Source organism: Zingiber officinale, chromosome 5A, assembly GCF_018446385.1.
Source record: "Zingiber officinale cultivar Zhangliang chromosome 5A, Zo_v1.1, whole genome shotgun sequence".
In the NCBI taxonomy this organism is placed as follows: Eukaryota; Viridiplantae; Streptophyta; class Magnoliopsida; order Zingiberales; family Zingiberaceae; genus Zingiber; species Zingiber officinale.
In genome coordinates, this window is record NC_055994.1 from 10,642,481 (window position 1) to 10,667,071 (window position 24,591).

At 35.3% G+C, this 24,591-nt stretch overlaps 1 protein-coding gene and 1 non-coding gene across 2 annotated transcripts; one reads left to right on the forward strand and one right to left on the reverse strand.

The window, feature by feature from the left end:
• Nucleotides 1-10,211: 10,211 nt before the first annotated feature.
• LOC121980214 (V-type proton ATPase subunit E-like) lies at nt 10,212-16,653 on the forward strand. Its single transcript, XM_042532172.1, has 6 exons — nt 10,212-10,465; nt 11,552-11,652; nt 12,785-12,965; nt 13,347-13,543; nt 16,036-16,135; nt 16,376-16,653. Exons 1-6 carry the CDS (start codon nt 10,364-10,366, stop codon nt 16,409-16,411), a joined length of 717 nt encoding a protein of 238 aa, XP_042388106.1. The 5' UTR covers nt 10,212-10,363; the 3' UTR covers nt 16,412-16,653.
• On the reverse strand, nt 12,158-12,231 carry TRNAT-AGU. The gene has a single exon. It is a non-coding gene; the product is annotated as a tRNA-Thr (tRNA).
• Nucleotides 16,654-24,591: the final 7,938 nt, after the last annotated feature.

Below are 24,591 nucleotides of genomic sequence, written 5' to 3' on the forward strand. Positions count from 1 at the left end.
TATAGTTATTATGAACGAAGTAAAGAAACTAAAACTAAAATAAAAGCAAGATTGAACTTGAGTTGACTCCCAAGAAGCGCTTGTTTAAGGTCATTAGCTTAACCCCTTATTAGGCTTATTGAAATCGCGATCTTGTCGGAGTGAGAAATTTTCGGACTTTTCTTCCAATGGCCCATATTATTATGAAGAGAGCTATTATCATAAGAGCATTGTAGTGTATCACTGCTCTCTCCATCGTCGTCTCCTTAAGAGTATTTTCCGGCGGTTGGAGACTATTCAGTGTGAGCTTCTAATTTTTGGCCTATTGAAAACCTGCACACCCACAGAAAAAACATACCTCCTACATACATGTTAAATAAGTAAGAATTAAAACCATATCATGATGAGTTGAATAAGAAATAAAAATTAAATCACATTCAACAAAGTCAATGATGGGTACCTCTAAAAAGTTTTTCAAAAGATCGCAAGAAATACTAACCTTGCTTTGTTGAGAGATATTTGAAAGTTCTAAATATGTGGATGTGACTTCTTCATAATTAAATGCTAGTGGCTCTGGTTCAAGTGGAAGTACAACTAATGGTGGTGATTCTTGGGGCTCTGCTATATCTGCATAAGTTCTTACACATTGATCCACAACATGTTCAATTCTTACGACTCTCATAGTTTCTAAGAGTTGTGTGGACAAAGGAGGTAATTCTTGAGATGTTGCTTCCACAACACAACTCCCTACACTTCCTTCCATATCAATAACATCAACATATATTGTGAAGAACATTCCAACATCAAAATCTTCAGCAGGAGAATCAATTATAAGATGATCAATAACTTCACTTGCAATTTTAAGTGGATCTACCTCATCACATTCATCAACTAAAAATTCAATATCATTACAATGACCTGTAAAACCAGGAGGCGGATCTGAAAACATGCTAACCACTGCATTAACATTACACTCCTCATCTTTATACACATCAAGAAATCTGCACTCAACAGTATTGGAATCACAGAATTTGTCAAAATCTTTATCTTTGTTGGCCCCCACTAGCCTTTATGGAAAATGAACCCTTAGTGGAAGTTTTGGGGAGGATAGAGCTTGTGGTTGAGGTTCAACTTGCTTGTCTAGCGATGGTATGATCAATTGTTGAGGGAAAGGTACTTGTGGCCTTTGGACACTTTTTGAAATAATGGAACTGAGTTTTTATGGTTTTCTATTGTTCTTCTCCTCAATTCTATACAAGTCCTTCTCCAGAAGTTCTTCATGATTCATGTCACTTCTCAACTTAATATTATTACACTGTTCACTAGACTTTGTCTGTGTCGGAGGGAGGTCATGCTTGAACCATTTTGAAACTATATTATCAATCCTTGCCTCCAACTATTTGAACCCCTCATTTTGTGACTTGTGATTTTCTAAAATCTTGAAAGGTTGAATTGCACTTTGTTTGAAAGTCACTTTTACCTTTATGACTTGCATTTCTGAAGTTCTCAGAGGAAATTTTATCCAATTTCTATCTGACCATTCTTGGAAATTCAATGTCACTTGATCAATTAATATATATGTTCCGTCTATACTTTTGTTCATAAAAGAACCTCCAACTGATGAATCCAAAAAACACTTATCTGAGAAAGAAATTTCCTTATAGAATATGTGCAAAGTCAACCATTTTTCCAATCCATGATGAGGCACTGTCTTTCTAGACTCTTGAATGTATCTTATGCTTCAAATAATGATTCTCCGTCTACTTGAACAAAATTTGTGATGCAATTCCTCATGTAAACCGTTCAACTTGAAGGGAAAAGTGATTCAAAAATTATTGCTCTAATTCTTCCCAACTCGTAATGCTTTAAGGATGGAGGGAATATAACCAAGTCCTTGCTTTATCCTTGATACTGAAAGGAAATGTCATCAATCAAACTGCATCTGTTACCACTCCTTCACAATTCACTATATCTCAAAGCTCTAGAAAAATCTCAAGGTGCAGGTAAGGGCTTTCTGATACTTCTCCTTCAAATTTATGACATTTTATCATAGCAATTATCTATAGGTTAAGTTGGAAACTATTTGCTTCAATATGAGGCTGCACAATGGGAGACATAAATCTTGTAGAAATGGGTGCAAAAAATTCTCTTAAAAGACTGCTTGACATGTCAATGCTCATAGTATCTAAAAAAAATTATGAGGAAACATATAAATGAAGACAAGAAGTACAATTCTTAATAAGAAACAAGAAAGTAAATGCAGAAACGAAGGAAAAGAAAAATTGAACTATAAACTAATAACAAAAAAAGTAGATGTAGAAATAAAAGCAAATAAGGAAAAGAAAAATCTATTAACAAGTCTAGAATAACTCATATGCTAATCAACGAATGTTAATCGAAAATAGTCCCCAACAACGACGTCAAAAACTTGTTACGAACCACAAGTGTACGGTCACGTCGTTAGTAATACAAAAGATATCGAACCCACAGAGACTATTGATTAAACACTAATTAACTTCGCATGGTGAGTTATCTAGATAATCAAATGTTGGTTGCAAAAGAGAGGGAGTAAGTGAAAGATTAAGGAGAAGGAGAGAGGAGTAAGAGATGATCTTAGAATGGGATAAATGATAGATGTTAGGATTTTGATTTCGTTATGATGCTAGGTAATGTCCCTATGCATTGGTCATCTATCTAACTCCATGCTTATACTCGTGTAGGGCTTCTAACTAGAGTCCGGTACAACCCCGCGAAAGTCGCACCAGAGAGTCTACCCAGGTTCTAATACCATTAAGTAAAGAAGCAACTCTAAAAAGTCTGGTTAAAGGGTTACCCTCTGTCACAGGGCCCCCTGGTCATACAATCGCTAGAATTATCTAATGTACTTCCTAACAGTAGCACTGAAGTATCCACTCCAATTAGAATGCCTTAACAATGATTAGTCCATAAGTTAAGATATTTTGACTCTAGAAAGTGGGTAAGTATCGATACCCTCTGTCATTAAGGGCATAATATGTCCGGTTGAATGAATATCCTCTGTCACTAAGAATCCTCCGGTTATCTAGTCTAGTAGCAACCTTAACATAGAGACAAATCCATTACATCTATATAAATTGACCTCACACACATTTTGTTAAACACGTACAAGACACAACACACATAGAACATGATATAAACACATCATTGCATAGGAAAATATCCAAATACATATTTCATACATCACAACACATCATAATTGCTTCCTACATCCTAAATCTAGAGATTTGCTCCATCATAAGAGAATACCACTAAAAGACAATGAAAATAGCAAATTACAACTCAATACATAGAAATAGAGAGAGGAGAGTGCTTATCCTTGAAGCTCGACGTCTTTAGAGATGTTCCCTTACTCCGGAGATGGACGGATTGGCGAAGATGGAAGATCTAGGGTTCCCCTTAGGTGGAGAACCCTTCTCCAAGGAATGGGGGTGAGCTCCAAGCCAAAGATTCCCACTAGGGGAGAAAAACCCTTTAAATAAGGCTAGGCATGGCCCATGTCACGGTCGTGTGGATCCACATGGCCACAGTATGGTCTAGTGCCGGCTGTGTCGATTCACGCGTCATAGTCTTCTTGTCCACTAAAAATCTCACACGACCATAGTCTTCTTGTCCACTGGAAATCTCGTACGACCATGTGGAATCACATGACCGTGGCATGCTTCTGCTCTAGGGAGTTCACATGGCTATGTGGATTCACACGGTTGTGGTCTTCTTCTCTTCTGGAGTGTGGCATGACCGTGTGAGTTCACACGGCCGAAACTTTCTTTGCCACGGGCAAGACCACACGACCGTGTGGTTTCACATGACCTAAGCTTGATTTCTTCTGGGGTTGCTCTCGTGTGTATTTTTGCTTTGTTTTCGCTCTAAATAGCACCCTATCAATCAAAACAAGTAAAGAGCATATCTTTGAAAAGAATGTAATGGAAATACGATATTATAATGAAATAGAGTGTAATAAATATAGATTGTACTAATTAAATACATGTGCATCAAAATATGTATAAAAGTGTATATAATCTACACACATTAATCTTTCAACTCAGATTAGAAACATAATTAAATTAAAGCAGTTGAACAACTAATAAAATAAAAGAGGCAGAAAGTTACTTGGTTACAACTGTTAGAGTGTATACTAAAAGCCTAGCTTTTGGTATAAACATTTATCTAGAAATAAGAATCACATTGGTCAAATGTCTACATTTATGATAAATGTAGTTGCTCAATTAATTTATATTGTAGATAACATGGTGTGTGGTGTCACATACAGAAGATCATGTTATCGGTTTCTTATAAATTATAAACAGTAGCTCACGACTAAGATGGAAAGGAACAAATCATTGGAAGGTCGTAGTGTAATTAGGTATTAGTTTATCTTAACTATATAATTACACTAGTACACTTAGAGTGTATTGAGTAGAACCATTTGAGGTCGTTCCTTTTATACTGATTTTATAAAGGAACAAAGACCTCAGTTATTATGGAAGTGTGTGCTCTTAATCCTAATATAATAACAAGCACATATATTTGATATTTATTTCTTTAATTTATCAATGGGTGAGATTTAGTTCGATGAATCAATAAGCCCGATAAGTTGAGAAATGATATCACTTATAGTGTGTGTTGTTGATTATAAAAGGAAACTGTGTCCTAGTGATCTAGGTTGAGAATGTCCCCAAGAGGAGCTCATAAGGATTGTCATGTTAAACCCTGCAGGTGGACTTAGTCCGACATGACGATGAAGTTGAGTGGTACTACTCTTGGACTAAGATATTAATTAAATGAGTTGTCAGTAACTCACTTAATTAGTGGACATTTGTTATCTTAAACACAGGGAGACTAACACACTCATAATAAGAAGGAGCCCAAAATGTAATTTGGGATTGGTGCGGTAGTTCAATAATAGTTCTTTAGTGGAATGAATTATTATTGATGAAATTAAGTTGTGTGTTCGGGGCGAACACGGGATGCTTAATTTCATCGGGAGACCAAAACCAATTCCTCCTCTCGGCCCCTATCGTAGCCTCTAGTATATAGAGATTTATACCCACCGCATACCCACCTTCTTACCCATCCTATAGGGGCCGGCCAAGCTAGCTTGGAGACCAAGCTAGGGCCGGCCATGGGTATGTTCATGGGTGAATTCATGTGGCCGACCCTATTAAATAAAAAGGAATTTTAAAATTTAAAATTTTTCTTATGTGGATAATATAATTTAAAAGAGAGTTTAAAAATTTAAATCCTTCCTTTTATAAGATTCTACAAAAGATTAAGAGAAGAGTTAAAATCTCTTTCCTTATTTGTAGATTAAAAGGTTGATTTTAATTTTGGTAAAAACTTTCCTTTTAATTATATTCATGATTTAAAAGAAAGTTTAAAAATTAAAAATTCTCTTTTATTAGTTTCTACAAAAGATTAAGAAAAGATTTAATATCTTTCCTTATTTGTAGATTGAAAGGAGATTTTAATTTTTAGAGATAACTTTTCTTTTTGGAAATTATCCACATGTTTAAAAGAAAGATTTTAATTTATAAAATTTCTTTTTATTAACCAATCATGAAGGGATTAAAATTATTGGAGAAATTTTTATAAATTTCTAGAAACAAATTAGGAAGTTTTAATTTTTGTTTTAATTAAAACTCTCCTTGTTTTGGGGAGAAAAGTGGCCGGCCATTATAATTTGAAAAGAGAAAATTATTTTAATTACATAAATTTTCCTTTTCAATGGGAAAAGAATTAAGGAAGTTTTTATTAAATTTTTCTTATTTGCCAAGACCAAGGATTATAAAAGAGGGGGTAGAGGAGGCTTCAAGGCGAACGACTCTATTCTATTTTTCCTCTCTTTTCTCCTTGGGTGTGGCCGGCCCTTTCTTTCCTCTCCTCTCCTTTGTGTGGCCGAAACCTTCTCATGGTGGAGATAGCTTTGGTGGCCGGATCTAAGAAGGAGAAGAAGGAGAGAAAAGAAGCCTCTTTTCTAGCATCCCTTGGAGCATGGTGGTGGTGGCCGAACCTCTTCATCCTAGGAGAAGTTTTGATAGCCGAAACTTGTAAGGAAGAAGAAGGTGCTTGGTGGTTCTCATCTCGGAAGATCGTTGCCCACACAACGTCCAAGGTTAGAAGAGGAATACGGTAGAAGATCAAGAGGTCTTTCTAAAAGGTATAACTAGTAATTTTTCTTTCCGCATCATACTAGTTATTTTTGGAAATAATACTAAATACAAGAGGCATACGATTCTAGTGTTTCGAATTTGTTTTCGATATAGTGTTTCTTTGTTTTTTTTTCCTTGTGATTTGATTGTTCTTTTCGATTGACCTAAAGTTATTTTAGGAAATTAAATATTAGCTTTCTATAAAAGGTTTTGTCTAGTCGGTGGTGGTTGCTCCCATATCCAAGAAGGTCGTGTGCCTCGCCACGTCAGTACTTGGAATCAATTATGAAAATTAATATTTAATGGAATTAATAACTTAAGGTGATTTAGGTCGAACGTGTTAAGTTCCGCAGGAGACCCAAGTCAAAACCTAAAAGAACAAATAGATTAAGTTTTGGATCAAACGTGTTAAGTTCCGCAGGCGATCCAAAATTTAATTTAAAAGAACACATGGTAGCTAGGAAAATGTTCAGACCTTTGTACAAAATTTTTGTACAGTGGAACCTCTAGGTTTTCCGAGTAGCAACCAACAACAACCTAGATAAATGTTATTCCAAGGTAAATGAAAAACACTAGAAAATCTCCTTCTTTGAAGGCGGAGAAACCTCTTACACTCGTTGGACGCTCAGAAATAAACTAGGAAGTCAATACAAGAGTTATTAAATATTTCTTAGCTCCAGAGGTCTTTTTATAGCTCCTGGAAAATTCTATCTGAGGTTGGAAGGCGCGCCTCTAAGATGGTCCAAGGCGCCTTCAATTAGATAAGTTTTATACGTGCAAAGATAAAACTCTATCTTCACTAACAGTCACTAGAAGATGTCTTCCATGAATTGGAAGACACCTTCCATGGGCTGAAAGACACCTTCCATAAGGCAGATCATCTTCTTAGCTAATCTCTTCGCGTTGGTGATGCTCCGTCTAACCAGAGTTGAGCTCACCGAAACCCAATTTCTACCTTCTCCTCGAGTGGACTTCCTCCCCGGCTTCTCATCCCTCAAACACGGTGTACGTCTTTCTCTTCCACCGGTCTACTCTTTCGCAACATTTCATCCCTCGGATGCACCGAGTCTGTCGACTCTTTTTTCCGTGCCATCATTCTCGCTAACTATGTCTTCCTCTTGACTTATTGTATTCCTAAGTTCCTGTACACTTAAACACAAGGATCATATACACAAGACCTAACAGAATAATTTATATGAGTAGAAGAGTTTTCAAAGAAAAAAGAATTAGTTTAATGAATAAAATTGATTTATTTTATCAGAATAATCAAATTTTAGAAGATAAATCTTAAAAACATTTTTCAACTCTGAAAATTCTTATAAAATTTTCTAGATATGAAAAGTAGATTGTTGAATATTAAAAAAAAAATCAAAGTTCCTAAATTTCTATTTTTCTAAATTTTTTAATATTAAAAATTTATTTTTCAGAAAATAATTCATAATAATTCAGATATAATTAGTAAAATGTCAAAAAAATTTGTTCAGATATAAAACATTATGTTTCAGCACAAAAAATAAAAGTCTACAAAATATTTTTAATTTTTAAAATATTATTTTTGTTAAAAAATTTATAGAAAATAATTTAACAGTAAATATTTTTTAAAAAAATTTCTATTTGTAATTAAATCATCAAATATCATAGAAAAAATTTCCAACTCGAAATACAAATAGTAGTCATTTAAATAATTTATTTAAACAATATATAAGATAAACATGTTAAAATTTAAAGCATGCATACGATTAAGTTTAAGTTATATTAAGTGTGATTTTGAAATCCAATATAAATTATTTCCTACTGGATTAATTATGGATTTTAGTGGAACATAATTTTTAAAAAATTTTCTAACTTGACCCTTGTGGTTCTTAATATACCAATTGAGCGGTCTGTAATTTCTAAAATTTAAATTTGGTGAGTTAGTTGAACCTGCATAGTCATTTTTCAAAGATTATATTAGTTCCTTTAATTTATCATTTTCAAATTTGATTTTGTCAAACAATTCTAGTGGACATGCATTATCTAATTTTCTTTTCAAATTCACATTTTTGTTCTTTAAATTACTATTCTTAAATTTAGTTTACATAAAGATTTAGTCATTAATGTTATGATCAGGGGGCAGAAGACAAACCTCACTTAAGATCTTTTGCTGATTTGTAGGTTCTGATTCGACTGACATCCTGGGGTGGAAGTATACTCAGCAGGTGGAACTTAGCTCATTTGTTTGCTACGAAGTCAACTTGTTCTTTCTTGGGCCACTGATATTCCTCCTTTTTAGCTCCTTGTTGGTTTTTGGGGGTCACAAAATCATATTGATTATTAACAATAATTCAAAATCAGTTTTAAAGAATACCTCCATGCGTTTCTTCCATATCGCGAACTCCCTCTTAAACTTAGGCGGGTAGATGTTGGGTCCGACCATCATTTTATACTTCAATCGACGGTTAGTCCTTCTGAAGCAGTTGTACTCTGATACCACTTGTTAGAGCGGTGGGGTTAACTGGTAAGAGGGGGTGAATTACCTGTCAAATAAAAATACCCTTTCTTGTCTTTCTACTCATATTAGAAACATAATTAAATTAAAGTAGTTGAACAACTAATAAAATAAAAGAGGCAGAAAGTTACTTGGTTACAATCTAGATGATTGTTAATCCAAGGCAAATGAAAACACTAGAAAGTCTACTTATTTGAAGACGGAGAAACCTCTTACACTCGTTGGACGCTCAGAAATAAACTAGGAAATCAATACATGAGTTGTTGAATATTTCCTAACACCATGAGTCTTTTTATATCTCATAGAAAATTCTATCCGACGTTGGAAGGTGTCTCTAAGATGGTTTTAAGCGCCTTCCATGAGATAAGTTTTATTTGTGAGAAGATAAAACTCTTTCTTTGCTAATGATCACTGGAAGATGTCTTCCATGGACTGAAAAGCGCCTTCGCACTGTTCATCGAAGGAGCCTTCCATAAGACAGATCATTTCCTTAGCTGATCTCTTTACGTGGGTGATGCTTCGGCTAACCAGAGTTGAGCTCACTCAAATCCAATTCCAACCTTCTCCTCGAGCAGGTTTCCTTCTTGGTTTTTTGTCTCTCAAATGCCCCACACGTCCTTTTCGTCAACCAGTGTACTCTTCCGCAGCATCCCATCACTCGGATGCACCGAACCCGTCGACTCCTTTTTCTGTGTCATTTTTCTCGCTAGCTATGTCTTCCACTTGACTTCTTGTGTTTTTAAGCTTCCACACACTTAGAAATAAGGATCAAATACACAATACCTAACTTAACTTGGTTGACTATATCAAAACTACCACGTGATACTTACAAGATATCTTAATTGACATGAGATCTTTAAGTATAACCTAAAAATAAAATCATGATGACTTAAATTTAAAATGAACAATATCATATCATTATAGAAATATATATATTTTTTTTTATAAAATAAATAATATTCTAACTACGATCCCGAACTGATGTGGGATGACCTTGAACCCACATGACATATGCTAGGCCCAACAGAACCAACCCAGATTATAAAATCTATCTCACTTGAATTACATCCGCTAGGCGCTAGCTATGCCCTCGATAGATGAGTAATAATTTCAATAATGAATGCTATATTATAGTAAACGCATTTACTCAAACACACTTTTGTTATGTAAGATTTCTCCAAGACGCCCTTGTAGGATTTGCTCCAAACTGTCGTTTTAGTATTATAGCGACTGAAGTTCTACCTCCTTGACGTCATCATCCTTCTCGCCAGCCTGGCGCGGTTCCCGTGTTTCGCGAAACAAACATACATCCCGCTGGATAGAACCAAATGGCCGATGAGCCTTAGACCGTTCGAATCTGAACCACCGTCTCACCTCCGTCCACCGTTCGATCGTGATCCCCGAATCGAATAGGTTGATCCGTGCGTTTATATCGACGATGATGAACGGTCCAGATGTGAAAATAGATTTCCACTTACTATCCTACTTGGAGTGGATCCTCCAGTGAGACAAGGGGCCGCAGTGACCTCCGGTGACTAGGAGCGACTCGGAGATATTATAATAAGCAAGAAGCAACTCATGTACTGTCTTTCTTCGGGCCACTGATTGTTTGTCTTCTTGACTTCCCTGCTGCTGCCTGCCTGCCTGCCCTGTGTCAATCGGTTGTCCCGATCTCGCTCCCAGACGATCGGAAAGTAGCCGGAGAGGGAAGATGAACGACGCCGATGTCTCCAAGCAGATCCAGCAGATGGTGCGTTTCATCCGCCAGGAGGCGGAAGAGAAGGCCAACGAGATCTCCATCTCCGCCGAAGAGGTATGGATTTCCGGCTCTCTCCCTCTAGTTTTCCTTTCTCCTCTGTTCGATCCTGACACTTGCTGATCGTGGATCAGTGTCGGACAGAACAAATAAATCGGGGTTTGCTGATCTGTGATCCAACTGTATGATAAAAAACATCTTTCATTTTCGAATGATACACGTTCAATTATATTATTATTTGTACTCTGGATACTGTTAATTGGATTTTTCTATTTGTGAAAAAATAGATTCTGTATATAATATGCTCCAAATCAAAAGGGCCTATGTTGTATACCAGTGTTTATCACGATGGCAATAAATGATAGGAGAATGGAAACATGGGAGTGATTGATGTTAATGAACATAAACAAGTAATTAAACTTAATGTTTAGAGTAGTTGCGGGGGCATCACCGCTGAACTGACTCCGACCATCCTTGGTAATATTGTTGGAATACCTTCCTAACAAACTCATTGGAACTTGCTTAACTAGTATCAATTTCTGTCAGAATACCATTTTGTTCTCACTGGAGCTTTATCCGAGTAGCATTTAACTTCATCTAACATCAATGGAGATGAGAAGACGAATCTTTCTTGGAGGTTCAACAGGAATATAACAGAGCTCAGTTTTGAGAAGCTTTGCTAAATGTAAGAATACTTCAAACCAAATCCTAAATAATATGGGCTGATGAACGCATCACAAATTTGTTAACAGTCAAATATTTCTCAAAAAAGGGAAATTTTCACAGAATGTCCTTCCAATTTAAAAGAAAAAAATCATAAAGGGGAACTAAAAGGAGCATTAGCTCTTTATTTGATTTAAGTGCTGTTAATGAATTGAGCTATAGAAATTGTTTATTATTCAGGATCAACACACATCTGGAATTATGAGAATATTTTTCTTTACATGCTAATTTGTCTTTCTCCATACGGGACAGAATGCCCATAGTATCATTTCTTTTAAAAGTATATGTAAAATCTAGGAAGCATTTTATTGCATGATATGCTATTTATATGGTGCAATTCATGTCATTTTGATTCCTCACCCTACTCAAGCTTTTTCTTTCATCTATGTTTAACTGTGTGCTCTTCTGTTTGCCTTCTAGGAATTTAACATTGAGAAGTTACAACTTGTTGAAGCCGAAAAGAAGAAGATCAGACAAGAATATGAACGTAAAGAGAAGCAGGTCGAAATTCGTAAGAAAATGTAAAATACTTCTGCATTGATTTTCTACTGCTTTATTTTCTTGCTTTTGAAGCAAATGATTTTCTCTAGTTACTTACTATTTGTAATACATTGCACAAATTTGTTTCAGATGAACACTTCATTTTGTTAATTATTTCAAAGTTAAGGTTTGCATACAAGAGAACCAGTTTCATTATTCCTAGTCAAACCACATTTTGAAGAATAAGACAATGACCATTTCATTCTTGATGTTTTCCTCCTCAAACCATCATGTCACTATATTGGATCACTTGTACAATATCAGACTTCCTCCTCATAGGATGGGAAAAGATTAGTTCTGTAACTATTGGAGGTAAAATAAAATAGATTACCAATCATCTAAAAGTGGAGCCACTTACTAAAATCATATAGGTAAAATAATAAAAGCACAAGGAAATCTAGGCGAATTCCTTTTTTTTTTGTCTTATATGTCCATGTAACACTAATAAAATTTCTTTTTTTTTTTTAATGAAAAAAAATCAAAATGTGCTTTCATTGAGAGTCGAACTCAAGACCTCCCGCTTACTAAACGGGTGCTCTAACCAACTGAGCTATGAAAGCTTTTAAATAAAATCTCTTATTCATATATGATGTTGACCTATCTATAGAAATGATGTTTAGTCCAAAATCAAAAGGATAATTATTGAAAATCTAAACAATTCTTATGTGAATGATGTATTTGGATTAAGAGAACCAAGAAACTTGAAAATATGAAATGTCGATATATAAATTTCAAACTATTTTTGTAGAAAAGCTTTATATATGCATATATACTATTTAAATTTTCAAAATGGATTGGGATCAGGTATCCAATACTTTTCATCTCAGTTTGGTGTTCAATGTGGTAATAATTTCTAGAACAATTTATGTTGAAATATATTTCATGTTAAATGGATAAAGATCAAATTATTTAAAAATTGTATAATATTCAATAAATACTCAAAAACTTCACCAATCCTGAAGTTTGATTTGCCCGACAATAATGTTGCCTTTTGTATATTGTAGAAAGAAATTGACTTTCTTTAGATTAAGATAATTTGTAATCTATACGATGGATATTATAGTTTTTGGATGGTGATTACTGATAATTGAGTCACTTTTATTGCATCTGCAGTGAATACTCAATGCAGCTGAATGCATCCCGTATTAAAGTTCTTCAAGCTCAAGATGATTTAGTCATCTCCATGAAAGAGGCTGCTGCAAAGGAGCTCCTGACTGTCAGCCATCATCACATCTTCAATATTACCCATCATGATCATGTATACAAACACCTATTGAAGGATCTCATTGTTCAGGTTTGGCTCTTGTGCATCTTTTCTTGCATTTAGTATTTACTGATGGTAAACTTCTATGGTGCTATGGTGGATGCATTTAGGACTTAGGTATATATATAGATATATATATAATCTTAGAATTAGTGAAACTAGCATGCCCATTTAATCAAGATGTTGATGACGTGACACTAAAATCTTTCCTACTAATAGCTAACCATAGAAGTTATTTCACCATTTCTTTTCAACTTAATCAAACTAAGACTACTATTAGTTCCTGTTAATGGTCCAAGCCTTATGTTTTATTGTGTGTGTGCCAACTTTGAAGGGTTTGTTATTTGAATTCATTTATTTTACCATTCCAAAATTGATGGTGTTTAAATTGAAAATCTTTTGTCCTTGCAGAGCTTGCTCAGATTGAAAGAACCAGCTGTTTTGTTGCGTTGTCGGAAAGAAGATCATCATCTTGTGGAGTCAGTTTTGGAGTCAGCAAAAGAAAAATATGCAGCTAAAGAAGGTGTTCACCCACCAAATATTGTTGTAGACACTAATGTCTACCTACCGCCTCCTCCTAGTCACCATAATGTTCACGGCCTCCATTGGTAATGCACTTTTTAAACATAGTCATCCATTTTACATTTTTTTGAGGATTAGAAGCTGAATAAATTTATTCCATGTTATTCCTATATGTTTAGGAATAATTTTTTATATAGTATTTTTTAAATAGAATGAAAAGGCTATCATATCGTTTGTTGCAAAGAGGTTAATGTTGAACTCAACCACAAACCATAATCTAAAATATACAATTTGGAACTAAACCTATACACTTGACTAATGACTTCAACACTCCCCCTTATGCTGGAGCATAAATACTATGTACAACTTATTACATAAATCAGAAAAGGAGGGCTACTTTGTTGGACTCAACCTCTTCCCACAATGTAAAACTAAACTAGCATACTTAGGTAATAATTTCAACACTTCCCCTCTCAGTTAGAATATAGATATAATCCCAACCTATTGCATAAAATAGAAAAGGATTTAAGGAAAGACTAAGACCTGGCCAAGCTTTGAAACCTCATGCCCTATTGGAGTTGAAGTCTCTAATTGGAATGATGCAATTTCATTTCATTGTTGTGCATGCCAATGCTTAGCACTCATCAACATGCTTTTTAGTGTGTGCCGAGATGAATTCAAGTTTTGATTTATAAACCTCATTCACTTAGCTTGGTTACTTCCAAAAATAAGTGCATAGGCAATTCAAAAGTTATTTAAATTAAAGTCTTAGAGCAATAAGTTATAAAATATTAGAAGCATCTTGACTATTGATTACACCTTACTAATTTCATAACATTTGTCATGCACTTGACATGCTTTTATATGCATGGAAATGTACTAAGTTAAATTTAGATAAAGTTTTACTCCTTTAATATCTTTTCACCTAGCTTATTTACTTAAAAAAAAGTTATAATAATTAGAGACTCAACTGAATTAAAATATCATTGTACTGTGTTGTACTAATACTTAACACACTTCGTCATTTGTTAAATCATGCCAAAATGGATTTAGATGACTTTACTTATTTAATCCACTTTCACTTAAATTTTATACTTTTGATAAGCTTATATAATTAATAATTGAGTTTAAAACTGATTTTTCTCATTTTTTGCTTCAATGCATATTGAGATGAATTTACAGAAATTTTACTTATAATCTTCTTCTATTTAATTCATTAATCCTTAAAAATAGAACTATAGCATTTAAATATGTAACTGAATTAAATTTCAATACAATTATACGAACGATGACAAATTATAATTCTATAATCTTTTTTTTATTTAATTCATTAACTCTTTAGAATAAGACTAACAATTAAATATGTAATTGAATTAAATTTTAATACAAAAGATAACAAAGTAGAGCTGACCTTGGCGCATGTTAAAGCATGCCTAAGTGTGTCGACGGTTGCCATATGATACTTGTTGCCACAATTAACATAAGTAACATATGATAGATTATCCATGCTTATCACTATTGGGTTAGAATTATTTATTGGAGTGATATGATTCAACTGTACCACTCGCCATGACACAATGATACAATATTAGAATTCGGTTAAAAGAACAATGTTGAACAAGTGTTGTAGACTTGTAGTAGAAGGTTAAAATAGATCAATGCATTAACAAGAGAGGATAGAGCAAGATCCCCAGACGTAGTCCCTTAAGTGGGCTTCTCAACATTGATAAGCTGCTGTGCACCAATGAAAGGGGAGAAAAAAGCTATAGATGAGGGGCTCATCAAGAGGGTGACCTGTGGTGGTTTTGTAGCCCCAGTAAGGGAGTGAGAGGTGGAGTTTGAGTCTCAACAAGAGGGCGATCGATGGTTTTGAGCCCTAACGAGTAAGTGGCAGTTTCCCAACCCCAGTGAGTGAGCGAGCCAAGGTTTCACAATCTCAGCTAGAGAGTAAGCAGCACACATGTTTTTTACTTTCTTCTTTTAATAAAGTAAATATTTTTTTCCCTTTTGTCTGTTCACTTCTTTCTTTCTCTCTCATTTCTCTTCTTTACGTTATTTCCCTCTTGGTTTTTGTCCTCCAAGGTAAACGGACCCTTGAGGTTTTTTTTTTATTGGATGGATGAATAAAGAGTGGTATGGATTTTGTTGGATGAATTGATAATAGGATGGATGGATGAGATGACAGCTGAGCATTTAGGATTTGTTTGATTGGATGGATGAATAAAAAGAATGGATGGATTGTGTTGGATGAATTGATTATAGGATGGGTGGATGAGTGGATAGCTGAGCATCTAGGTTTTGTCTGATTTGATGGATGAATAAAAAGGGTGATTTTATTGGATGAATTGATGATAGGGTGGATGGATGAGAGGATGGATATATACCAAAATACCATAGTTTCATTCTCTAGCTAAAGACGTTTTCCCTTTCTATGGTTGATAATTTAATGGTGTTGTTTGAGCAACAATAGTTAATCAAATTGTTTGCTCTTAATATATGGATCATCAAGTTCATTTGTCTTGAAAGAGCAGTCATGTGATTGTTTTTTTTATGCTAACACAATTCCTTTATTATTCAGCTCTGGCGGTGTTGTATTGGCTTCTATAGATGGGAAGATTGTTTGTGAAAATACACTCGATGCAAGACTAGATGTTGCTTTCCGCAAGAAATTGCCCGAGGTACTCTCTTTGTTAACTTTTCAATGAATGCTGTAGAAACAAGATTTCTACAGATTGTAGGTTATTCTTTTAGATGTTGAATTTCGTCCTCCTAATTGCCTGCTATCTACTTAGTGTTGTTTCTATTTGGATGTAAATGAGAATAAAAAAGGAATTAGAGAGTATTGAAATGAACATGGAATGCTGTCCAAAAATATTACATCAATTTACTAACAATCTTTGTGCCCTTGTTGATTACAGATAAGGAAGCGTCTCTACGGCCAGACTGCTGCTTAATCTGCTGATCATATGTCTTCTCCATATGTTTCGAATAATGGCTTGTTTCTAGATTCGAACACACTGGGAATGCTTTATCTGCGCAACTTGTAATTCAACGAATAATAGCTATGACGTCTGTATTGCTGTATTTCTTATCATGATTGCTCCACCTATCCTGGAGTGTCTTTGTTATTATTTATTACTCCGTGAGCAAATTCACCTGGAAATATGAAGTAAATGAGTTATTAGTTCATGACATACATATAATGTGCATGGTACGGAATCAATAGCTTTTGTCCGTCATATCTATTTGATCTTACCGATTGATCCTGTGTAGGATCACGAACCCTACAAATTATGATCAGAATATGCTTGGAAATAGTGACAATAGAAGTAGGGACACTATTCAAATATCTTATTATTCTCAGAATTGTATTTTTTTCATGAAGTTATGGAGATTTATTAAATTTTTAAGAAAATAATAGAAAAATAAAAATTAATATTAAAAGATTTAATTGGGTATTTGGATGGAATATGAAAAGGATTTTATGAGACCCATCTTCATACTAAATTTAAAAATTTTCATACTTGATTATTTAATTTGGTTAAAAAATATTTCATATTCTTAGGTATCAAATTTTCCGTCGAATTTTAAGGAAATTATCGTCCTAAAAGTGTAGGAAGAAGAAAAGTGCACGTTTTGAGACGAGGAAGAAAATAAGTAGACGTTGCTGTCGTGGGACGCCATTCTACTCTAGATTTTTTTTCCCCCACATTCCTTTACTATAATTTTTTAGAGCCAAAAATGCAATTGGCGATTTGTGCAACCGATCATGCTTTCTCATATTGATTCAGGCACCCCTTTGGACATCTGTGGGGCTGGACCCAGGAGCCGTTAAGGTGACGGTTCCACTTTTTACATCATATTGATTCAGACAAACTTGATGTTTAATTTCATAGTTACTTTTTGTTTGGCACTGAGTTTACCATACGTGAACAGATGAGATAAAAGAGTTTTGATTCTGAAGGGTGAAACTTTGTGGTGTTCCTCTCGGTTCATCAATCAAAAAAAAAATAAAAATAAAAAACCCCTGTGCCCAGCCCTTTTCTTCGTTGGTATTCTTGATCTGATACTTAACTCCCCTTTGTGGGATTGATAAAGTTGTGGCGGATGAGATTTATATTATAAGCAGCCATGACTCGATCCTTTTTGGCATTGACATCAAAACACACAGACGTGAAAAATCTAACAAGCATTACTAAAAAACAACTAAAAGACGAGATGGAGAACAATAATTTCTTACATCCAAATATCACAATTTCAAAATGTTAATATATGAGTTTATATGATCCTACAATTTCTTAAATTGTGTATTATGAAACCAAATCAATTCCAAATGTTGGAAAAGAAAAGAGAAAGTTGCATGTTTCCATTGGGTTAGCATGTGAAAGAAAGATTAGGTGTAAACTAAACTCACAGCACATCCAGCTCTGAAAATGACGGTAGTGCCATGATCAAATGGTGCTGCTGATGTCCTCCGTGTTATAAATCATGATATAGTATTGATGTCCCCTCGGGACGGGCGATGGTTAAGATATGGGGTATTGTCACATGAAGTAATGGGGTCGAAACTCGACGTGACCGAGCATAACCTCTCCTATGTCTTGGCTATTTGCACTAATGGCTAGTAGCCATCCGTGATTTACCTCCTCTGTGTTGGCCTAGGGACGGGTTGGCGGGGGCGCTGGGGACGAGCGAATCGCCTTTGCCACATGATATCAGTATTGATGTCCCCTCGGGGCGGTGTGATGGTTAAGACATGGGGTGTTGTCACATGAGATCTTGGGATTGAAACTCGGCGTGACCGAGCATAACCTCCCCATGTCTTGGCCATTTGCACTAATGGCTAGTAGCCGCCCGTGATTCACCTCCTCCGTGTTGACCTAGGGACGGGTTGACGGGGGCGCTGGGGGCGAGCGAATCACCTTTTGCCACATGATATCAGTATTGATTGTCCCCTCGGATGGGTCTTGTGGCTAGCACATAAGGTGTTGCCACCATGAGGTCTGAGGTTCGAATCTCGACAAAGTCGAGATAAATGCCTCTCTTATGTACTAGTCACTATTCCAAAGGCTAATAGCCGCTCGTGATTTACCTCCTCCGTGTTGGCCTTGAGATGGGTTGGCGGGGGCGTTGGGGGCGAGCGCATTTGCCTTTTGCCACCATGATATCAGTATTGATTTGTCCCCTCGGGATGGTCTAGTGACTAGCGCATGAGGTGTTGTCATCATGAGATCTGAAGTTCAAATCTCGACAAAGTCGAGATAAAATGTCCCCCTTATGTGCTAGTCACTATTCCAAAGGCTAGTAGCCCGGCTAGTAGCCGCCTGTGATTTACCTTCTCCGAGTTGGTCTTGGGACGGGTTGGCGGGGGCGCTGGGGGCGAGTGTATTCGTCTTTTGCCACCATGATATCAGTATTGATTTGGTGGGGGCGCTGGGGCGAACGTATTCGTCTTTTGCCACCATAATATCAGTATTGATAGTAATCACCCGTGATTTACCTTCTCTATGTTAACCCTGGGACGAGTTGGCGGGACGCTGGAGGCGAGCATATTCATCTTTTGCCACCAAGATATCAGTATTGATAGTTCCCTCGGGATGATACAATAGTTAAGGTATGAGATGTTATCACATAAGGTCTTGGGATTAAAATTCGGCATGTCCGAGCATGCATCCCCCCATGCCTTGCAACCTGCACTAATGGCTGTAGCCATTCGTGATGTACCTCCTCTGTGTTGGCCTAAAGATGGATTGGTGGGGGCACTGGGAGTGAGCGAATTACCTTTTGCTACATGATATCAGTATTGATGCCCCCAGGATAAGGTTGAGTTGGCTAGTGCTAAGTAGAGTTACTACCATAGGGCAAGGATTCGAATCTCGGCAAAGTCGAAGAAAAAATGCTCTCATCCTCACTGGCCAACTACAGCTTCCCGATATACTTCCTCAAATATGGTTGTTGGGCCGACTGTGTGGGGTCACTAGGGTGGCGAATTCTACCTTTTGCTACCATGATATCAGTATAGACATCCACTGGCGGAGCCAGGATTTGTAGCCTGCCTGGGCTGCCAATCTCCTCTAAAGGTTTCCCGGGCTAAGACCCATTTTGCTCTATTTGGGAATGAAAAAAATCAATACAATCAAAGTTAAAAATTAACACAACTTTAATTGGGCCACCGGGCTATAGCCCAGGTATCCTAAAGCTTGGCTCCGCCCTTGTAGACATCCCATCGGGGCGGTGCGATGCAGTGGTTAAGCTATGAGATACGATGTTGTCATATGAGGTCTTGGGATCGAAACTCTACGTGTTCGAGCATCCCTTCTCTCATGCCTTGTCACCTGTACTAATAGCTAGTAGTCATCCGTTATTTACCTCCTCCGTGTTGATCTAGAGACGAGTTATCGGGGACAATGAGGGCTTCAATTTTTGACAATTTTTTTCCCTTTAGACTATAGTGTCATGACAAGATTTTTAAATTATCATCTGAATATTTACAAATTTTTTTTTCCAATTAAAGAGTAATCAAATGATACTAAATTTCTATTCCAATTAAAGAGTAATCAAAAATACTAAATTTCTATACTAACTGTCGTACGTACTTTCTGATTTAGTATGATCATCGAATTTTTTTTTTTTTTTTATAGAATCAGATCAATCATTTTAAAAATACCCCGAAGCTAGCTGAATTTATTATTTTGTCGACAAAATGTTTTTTTTTTAAAACAGTAGATTTCTGGAAGACAGGAAACAATGATATATGAGACTGTACGTCGCTATCATTGGTGCATATTATTCGGATCGGAGGGCTGCAAAAAGTTTACACCGGTGAACAGAGCTGATCAAAATTTCCGTTCAATCATAATAAATGACAGAACTGAATCAATTTGAAAATTCAATTTGATTTATTTATTTTTTTTAAATATCAATTATTTCAATTAAATAGTTCAATTTCAATTTTAAATTTTAAAAATTAGTTAAATTAATTTTTATTAAATAATAAAAATAAAAAAAATATTAACATCTTTTAGTTTTTATTAAAAAATCGATTAATTCGGTAATTGAATTAATCGATTTTTTACCATTGAATTGGTTCATTTTTATTTTTTAATAATAAGAATCAATCACTTTGATTGGTTGAAGAAAATCAATTAGTTAGATTTTACAAACTTCTTGGGTTTATCTTCCTCCCAAGATATAATTCTAGTTAGGCTGATAGCCGGAAGCCGACTGGGACGATAAATGAAACACAGGATAGAAAATTTTAGAACAGAGGAATAGAGGAATAGAGGATCCTGACTCGTATATCACCACCGTTTGTCAACATTCTTCGGATCACAAGTCTCGATAGAGCTTGTCCTTCTAGATAGGGATGTGTAAAATTTTGATTGAACCGAAATAAAACCAAACTAATTTAAAATTTTGATCCGCTTTATTCAGAAGTTTATTATCAGTTATTTCAATTAAATTAATAGGGTTTTGATTTTGAATTTTAAAAATTGATTAAACAAATTAAATCAATTTTTTTTAAAAATCTTAATATATTTTTTAATATTTTAAAAATTATTTAATTTGGTCAGTAACAAAATTAATAATTTTTTTTATGATATAGTTTGTTTTGTTTTAATAGTAAGAATCGGTTGGTTCTATTCGTCTATGTTTTTTTGGTTAATTCAATTTTACCAACTTTGATTCGATTTTCATCGAATTCTCACCTTTACTTGTAGAAGAAGGCTGCGTTATAGATCAAATTAGGGCGGTAATTGAGTCGAGCTGAGCTCGAGAAAACTGCATAGGCTCGAGCTTGTGAGTTTGAGCTCGAGCTCAAGAAAACTGCATAGGCTCGAGCTTGTGAGTTTGAGCTCGAGTTCGAGTCAAGCTTGAGCTTGATTTGGAAAAAGCTTGTGAGTTTGAGCTCGAGCTTGACTTGGAAAAATAAATTAAAAACCTGTCCCAATGGAGATTTGAATCATAGACCTTAAATACACCAAATGACATGCTCTAGCCACAAACTTCTCCTTAACTTATTATTTATTTTAATAATAATAATAATTTTAATTATTAAAATATTAAATTAACCTGGTTCGATAAAGCTCGACGAGCCCTCGAGCCAGTGTTAAATGAGCTCGAGCTCAGCTCGAATGTTAAATGAGCTAGCTCGAGCTCGGCTTGAACTCGGTTAAATTCGAGCTCGAGTCGAGCTTTGACCGAGCCGCTCGCGAGAGGCTTACGAGCGGCTCGGCTCATTTGCACCGCTAGATCAAATATGAACTTATAGGTATCCTCGTCTAGCTCATCTCTTGCGCTAGCAAAGAGTAATATTAAGGCGGTTTAATATTAAGGTGGCAGTGTAATCTCTGCCTTGAGACGGTTTATTGGTCCCACTTGGTTGAGCAGATTAGTGGAGGATTATTATTGTTGGTAATGCATATTAGTGAAAGATTATTATTGTTGGTTATGCTTTAGTTAGCAGATGATTATAGTGACACACTTACTTTTGTAGTAAGTATTTTCTTTAGACTGTATACCTTTGCTCTTCTTATGTTATTATCATACAGTATCTTCTATTATCCGTGGAGTTATTTGGACTTACTACCTATTGTATTTTTCTTCGTTCAGATAGCAGGTAGATGATATATGTATGGAGTTGCTTGGAGGATCATGTCTGCTAGTCCCACGTCGCATCGAGAGTTTTGTTTATGTTGTTACTTTTACTCATATTTTGATTTTTCGAACATGTTTATGTATTAATTAACTTGTGTACGGATTTTTGTCTTGTGTTGGTCTTTTATTCAGTTTGATAGTTGTTGTGTCAAGCCGGGCCGACTCACAGTTTGTGTATTTCACATCTAGATTGAATCGAGTAGATTCTACTATTATCCAGGTTGGACACTTTTGTTTTTTTCTTTTTTCCTTTTCCGCTATGTGGTTGATCCAGCTCCGTGGGCTGTATATATTATTCTTGTATTGCCTTATGACCATGTATCTAGGTTTCAATTGTCATTATTACAGAGGAGGTGCTGTTAGATTTTTGTCGGACAACCTTACCCTTGGGGCATTACAATTTATTGGTATTAGAGCCTAGGTGGCGATGCTTATTTTTTTGTGTGTTTCAGATCTCATGATTTATTTTTTCGATGTGACTTTTTGAGTTTTGAGACCAGACAGTGACAGGACATCTCCGAACTATAAGAAGTAAGGTATATCTCTAGTGTTGTTATATTTATTTTGGTTCACTACCTTATTTAGATATTGTTAGATCAATTAAATGTTGTAAGAATGAATGCATGGTTAGTATTTTTTCCAACTTAGTTGAATTGTGTAATTGTTTCTATATTTGATTATTAATTAGTCACTGGCTTGGTGTTAGTATGGTAACACTAAGTGAATAGCCTTATTTGCAGTTATGGCCGAGAATGACCGTGAACGCGACAAGTTGACATTTCAGGACCCAAGCCTAATACATAGAATATAAATTCTTTTGTGATACCAACTAATACCGAGTTGGATGTAGATGTCGGGTCCGTCAACAATCTATTGTAGATTTAGGATTATAGTCTCAGGACATACCACTATTCGTACCAACTCTGGCTACTACTAGCAGGGTGAAATATACAGCATGTACACTATTATTAGCTCGATCAGTGAAGGACTGACTCACACAAGTCAAGCAGATGACATCCCTCCTTCTCCTTTGTAAAGACTAGGACAACAATGAGTTCTTTCACTCACCTTGTTATTTCCTCATTTAAAGGTCCATTATGTTGGGTTTTAATTGTTTGATGCGCAACGGAAGGTGTGAAAAATAGATTAAACAACTTTTAAATTTTTTTTTCACAACAAAATAATTTTGTTTAGATCGAACAAGTGATCTTGTTTAATTATAAGAACTATTATAAATTCTCTTATAATTTAACATACAAATATTATAATATTTTATTTACAATTCTAAAAAAAAATTAGAATTAGAATCATTACCTTGAGTTCGTGTCTAAGATTCGTAAGTTGCTAGAGTTCTTTCAACACCACGATCTTCCTCACCAATTCTTCGAATCAACCGGTGGACAAAAGTGTGGCCTAACTCTCCTAACTTTTCTCACAAAAATCAACTATAAAATTTTTCACCAAAAATTCTCTTATTTTCACAAAGAGAGAGAGAGATGTATTATATAGCATAGGAGGGAGGGGAACATGTATATAAAAGCGAGAGAGAAAGAGGGGAACGTGTATTATAAAATGAGAGAGAAAAAAGGATTTTGTGAGAATATTTATAATATTGCCAAATACTTGATTTCTCTTTTTTATATTTTATTTGCAATCAAATTACAAATCGAATATCTAAATATTTGATTTCATTTCTCTCTTATATATATTTTATTTGTAATCAAATTAGCAATAGAATATCCAAACATTTGATTTTTCTCTTTTATATTTTATTTGTAATCAAATTACAAATAGAATATTCTCTTTAGTTAAAATAATAAATAATTTTATTAGTTAATAATTTTTGTGAGAATAAATAATTAATCAAATTCATTATTTAAGAGTATCCATCATGATTATACGAAGATGGTTTGGGGACCATTGACCTATAATTTCAAGCTCCAATCAATTTAGATAAAATTAATTAAAGCTCTTTAATTAATTATCTAATTTATTAATGCCAAGATTATTCCACTAAAATCCGGAATTGCACTCTTGAGAATTATGGAACATATTTACTCAAAAGATTTGAACATCCATTGATATAATTATTACATATTGATCAACCCTCCGTTCATGGTTTACAAATAGAGCTGGGTGATGGGCCCTATTTTCGGAAGATATGTTGCCCCCTCGGATGGGTCTAGTGGCTAGCGCATGAGGTGTTGCCACAATAAGGTTTGAGGTTCAAATCTCGGCAAAGCCGAGGTAAATACCTCCCTTATGTGCTAGTCACTATTCCAAAGGCTAGTAGCTGCCCGTGATTTACCTCCTCCATGTTGGCCCTGGGACGGGTTGACTGGGGCGCTGGGGGCGAGCGATTCACTATTAAACAGTTAATTCATAATCTAATTATGAATTAGAGTGCTCAAACTATTCAGTGCTAGAATCAACACTCAAGAGAACCATTTTAGCATCCTTTCGGAAGTTACGAATT